The sequence below is a fragment of the Ostrinia furnacalis genome, unplaced genomic scaffold (genome assembly GCF_004193835.3).
Source record: "Ostrinia furnacalis isolate ACB-3 unplaced genomic scaffold, ASM419383v2 OfSCF3959, whole genome shotgun sequence".
NCBI classification, from domain to species: Eukaryota; Metazoa; Arthropoda; class Insecta; order Lepidoptera; family Crambidae; genus Ostrinia; species Ostrinia furnacalis.
The window spans coordinates 9,172-14,395 of NW_021134198.1; the positions used below are offsets into that span (position 1 = coordinate 9,172).

A 5,224-nucleotide genomic window follows, 5' to 3' on the forward strand; every position below is an offset into this window, starting at 1 on the left:
GGAAATAAGTTGATGTTAATTATAATTCGTTCGTTTCAGCCACTACTGGACAAAGGCCTCCCCCAAAGATTTCCACAAAGACCGGTCCTGCGCCGCTCGCATCCAGGCACCTCCCGCGATCTTCACCAGATCGTCGGTCCACCTAGTGGGAGGCCTGCCCACGCCACGCCTTCCGGTTCGTGAATTATTATAGTACTGTAGGAATAACTTTCTCTTTTTTTCCCACTTTAACTTTTAAAACAAATTAAAAGATATTTTTCTTGACATTACTTAAGGTGCCTACTGCTACTTATGTTATAGACTATTATAGAGCAAGAAACAATTATATTATAGAACAAGAAATATTTGACTACATTTTACAGGTTTTTAAAGTGTTGGTATTGGAACCACAGAATGGAAAATTGGAACACTCCATGGAAATTGGTCCATTCTTCTTTTTAAAGTTATTTTGCTTAATTCAAGTTTTAACCAAAGATTTCTTATAAGCCTTATTATTAGTGATGGGCCGACTATGGTATTTGCCGACTAGCCGACTAGCCGACTAATCGGTTTTCAAATTGCCGATTAGTCGGCCGACTAATCGGCATTGCCGATCATTCCAATCGGAGGTGATCGGGCTTTATCGTCAATACTCGGCGTCATCGCGCGATCGCTGAAGAGCACATCATAACTTTTTTGTTTACCTACATTTCTATTTCGTTCAATTTGCGTTTGCTGCGGTTCCGGTATAATTAAATCTATTTAAAATAAGTGCAGTAGTGCTGTGTATAATATCACAAAATGTCGAAAAAGAAATCGCGCGTGTGGACATTCTTTGATGATATTGAAGGTGAATCGTCTAAAGTGAAATGTAACCAGTGCCAGGGAATTATTTCACGCGGCGGTCAAGGCAGAAAAGCAAACACGACAAGTATGACGAATCACATAAAATATAAGCACAGTGAGTTGATGCCTCAATTGGCGAGTTCTATTAAAAGTAGTTCAAATGAACCCCATTCATCTGTTGCTTCTGTATCCCAACTTGAGCCCTTACCACCATCGCCAAATCCATCTACTTCATCGGGAAGCGAAATAGCAAAACAACAAAGTATACGAGAAAGTTTAACGGTCCAGTGGTCACTTCAGGACTCCCGATCAAGAGAAATAAGTGTTGCAATAGGAGAAATGATTGCGTTAGATAACCAACCTCTGTCTTTAGTTGAAAACACTGGTTTTATCAATCTTATGAAGAAGCTCAAACCAAAATACGTTTTACCGAGTAGGAAATATTTGACAGAAAATATAATTCCCAACATGTCGGCCGTTTGGTGTAGTGGTTCAGAACGGACTACTATGCCGAGAGGTCCCGGGTTCAATTCCCGGCCGGGCAGAAATTGAAATGATGAATTTTAATTTCTGTGACGGGTCTGGGTGTTTTCTATGTATAATATGTATGTATTTACAAAAAAAAAAAAAAAGTATTTAAGTATGTTTATATCCGTCGTCTAGTACCCATAGTACAAGCTTTGCTTAGTTTGGGACTAGAGGCGCAGTGTAAAATGTCCAAGGATATTTATTTACATTTACGAGGAAACTAAAACTCAGATACGAAAAGGAGTGCTCAGTGCTGCTGCCCTTTCTGTAACTATAGATTTGTGGACAAACACAAATAATATGGCAAGTTTTTTGAGCTTTACAGCACACTGGTTGGACGACGACATGAAATTTTGTCACGCAGTACTTCGGATGAAACATTTTCCCGTAAGTCACAACTCTGATAATATTAAAGCGTGTATCGAAGAAATTCCCGCTTCATGGGATATAACACCAGATAAAATACATGCTGTTGTGCGAGATAATGGAAGGAACGTTGCAAAGGCTATTGACGAGTCTCTTTTTAAAGCAGTTCCTTGTTTTATTCATACGATGCAGTTAGCAATCTGCGATTCACTAAAAATTGACAATATAGCAAAAATTCTTACAAAATCGCGGCGCATAGTTACACATTTTAACCACTCAGCGCCAGCTCAAAAAAAACTACGTGCCATTCAAGAAGAACTAAATTTACCATCACACGAGCTAGTGCAAGATATTTCTACTAGGTGGAACTCTTCTTATTATATGCTGTCTCGCCTTTTTGAGCAAAAACGATCGATTTCTTTGTACATGGCAGAAAATACAGTAAATTTTGATAATCTATCGACAGGGGAGTGGAAGTTACTTGAAAAATGCCTTACATTACTCAAACCGTTCGAAGAGGTGACAAAGATAATTAGTTCCAGTTGCTCATCAATATCAGAAGTTATTCCTCACCTTAAAACACTGCAAAAATATCTGGAGAACTACGTAGACGATGACCAAGACGAGCAATTAATAGAAATGAAGACTGTATTGGAAAACGGCTTAAAAACTAGGTTTCAAAACTTGGAACTGAACAAATTATTTTCACTTGCAACTTTGCTTGATCCAAGGTACAAATTACAATTTTTTAATACTGAACATCTGGTAACAGTAAGATCACAGTTTTTGATGGAAGCGTTAAAGAACAGTTTGGGTGACGATGATGACAGCGATTTAAGTAACGACGAGAGAAATACCGATAACACTGGCAGCTCCGAAATGACAGTTCATCGCAACTTTTGGGGGGTTTACCAAGAAATGGTAACGCGAAAAGTGCACAATATTGACGACGAGAAATCTAGTTCAGCTCACGAACTTCACTCTTACTGCGCATTGCCTGTCATGAAACGCAATGAAGACCCATTTACGTGGTGGCACCAGAACAGTTCGAGATATCCTGAAATGTCTCGTATCGCCAAAATATACCTTTGTTGTCCCGCCAGCACTGTTTACAGCGAACGTCTTTTCTCGGAAGCTGGCAACATCTACGAGACGAAAAGAAATCGTCTACTCCCTGATCGAGCCGAAACATTAACATTCCTGCACCACAACTTGCCTTTAATTAAAAATAAAAATATTTAAGGATTTTTATCACTAAACATAGGTGTTAATACTCGTAAATACTTACTTACCATTGCCATGTTATTTGATTATGTATGTGCCATAATATTTCGTTAATTAATTATGTTAAGTTAGCTTCATATGTTACAAGACTGTAACTCTAGATATATATATTAATTACTTTTTTAATATTAAACATAAGTCAGATTCTGACTTGATGAATACTTACTTTCCATTGCCATGTTATTTGATTATGTATGTGCCATTATATTTCGTTAATGAATGATGTTAAGTTAGCTTCATTACTGACTGATTAATAAGTTTATTTAATGTTACCTTATTGGTTTTTGAATACTTAGTTATGTTTCAAGACTAGATAATACTAATTTTTTTAACATTAAACATCAGAATGTTTAATGTTAAAAAAATCAGATTCTGACTTAGTGAGTACTTATTTTCTATTGCCATACTATTAAGTTATTTATGTGCAATATTTAGTTGATTATTGATGTTAAGTTAGCTTAATTATTTACTGATTAATACGTTACTAATTACTATTTTGTACTATGTAACTTTAGATATCTACTTTAAGTAGGTAATATTTAGAAATAATAAAGCAAACTAAATACAAAATGTGTTTTGTTTTATTTGTTATGCGCCGATTATAATCGGCATATTTTGCCGAATAGTCGTCACTAGTCGGCCGACTACAAATGATGCCGAATAGTCGGCTTTCCCGACTAGTCGGCGACTAGTCGGCCCATCTCTACTTATTATTTCTAAGTAAGCTACTGTAAGTACTAGACCTGTGTTGGATACTAATTTTGTATTCTTATCTTTAATAGGTATATGATACAACAGTACTTAAATTTTTGGCTATCAATACAACTGTAGCCAGTTGTTGAGAAAACACGAAAAAATGATGTAAGGTAAACAGATTTTTTTAACAAGTTTCATGGCTATTTTACCTCCAAGGTAACATCAATGCCAGCTTTAAACATTGAAGTAATATTATTACGTATAGAACAGACATCGCGAACAAAATATGTACAGAGCGGGGTGCGGGGCGGGAATTTGACGGACAGCTGTCAGTCAAATCCATGACTATCAAGTTTCATAATTTATGGCGATAAAATCTGCACCAGAAAATGTCATACTTCATTGATAGGATTGCACGACTAGTGACGTTCCTGCGGTCGCCTCATCATAGACATTGTGAATCGATTGTGAAAATAAACAAATCGGCTAAATTGTGTTATATTTTCATGGTGCTCAATAGCAAAAAGGTTCAGCTACTTACATTATTTTCTTTTATTATATTGTGCGTTTCCTGTAATGTAATCTAAGCTCCCCTCCCTTAGACTAAAATTAGCCCTCCTAGACAAGTGACAAAACGTAGCAGTTGAAACATTCGAAATCACTTCGCTCTGCCGTTTTTTGGTGTTAGTTACTTCACTCTGTGATGCGATTTTAAAATTACAACTGGCGATTCCGAATTATAATCAATGTGCTTTTCTCAAACATGATCTTTCTAACTCTGATATCGTAATAGAAAACGGGGTGTTATTGACCAGAGCTACCCAAATGCATGTGATAGCCAAATATGAAATCACTTTTAGCAAATCAGAATCAGATAATACCGTAAATTGTAATCCTAACTTGACGAATGAGCAGCGTATGACACTTGAGACAACTTTAGTGGAATATGGAGATTGCTTTTCGAGTAGCGTCCAGGACCTAGGTTACACTAAAAGTAGACTCAAAACCAGTCCTTTATTGGCCATAAAGTATGTCCCATTCTGAAAGGTCACTAGTTCGGAATATGATTCAAGTAATGGTAGATAGCAGTATAGTTTTTTTTTTTATTTTTTATCCACAACGAGGAAGCTCTTGGCCTGCATCTCACCTGATGGTAAGTGATGATCAGGCCGAAGGTGGAAGCGAGCTTCACTCGGAATCCTCAACCACAGAGGAACTGGCTATCTTACCTCTAACTGCCGGAACACAACAATGCTGTTAACATTGTTGTTATGGCGACAGATTTAGGTAAGATGGTGGTAGCTAGCCAGGCGGACTTGGAACAAGCCCTACCACCAACCAAACCGAACAGAAAATTCTGCCCCCAGTTAAGGAATCGGCAACAACCTACGCGAGCTCGATCGTTCTAGTAAAAAAAAAAAGTATCTAGTATCAGGACTTACATGCGGGTAATACTCTTTTCATATCTTTGGATCTCGCGTCGGGTTACTACCTCAAGTATGCTCTAGTCTAGATGAACGACATA

The 5,224-nt window shown here is 37.3% G+C and overlaps 1 protein-coding gene across 1 annotated transcript; it reads left to right on the plus strand.

The window, feature by feature from the left end:
* Window positions 1–780: 780 nt before the first annotated feature.
* On the plus strand, window positions 781–2,961 carry LOC114358475 (zinc finger BED domain-containing protein 4-like). The gene is made up of 2 exons (XM_028312447.1): window positions 781–1,258; window positions 2,186–2,961. Exons 1-2 carry the CDS (start codon window positions 781–783, stop codon window positions 2,959–2,961), a joined length of 1,254 nt encoding a protein of 417 aa, XP_028168248.1.
* The last annotated feature ends 2,263 nt before the right edge of the window (window positions 2,962–5,224 follow it).

Bases quoted from the DNA above. Each gene is read 5' to 3' on its own strand.
- LOC114358475 (XM_028312447.1), top strand. From the start codon at position 781: ATGTCGAAAAAGAAATCGCGCGTGTGGACATTCTTTGATGATATTGAA. The intron at 1,259-2,185 runs GTAGGAAATATT...ATCTATCGACAG, and splicing joins ACCAAAATACGTTTTACCGA to GGGAGTGGAAGTTACTTGAA.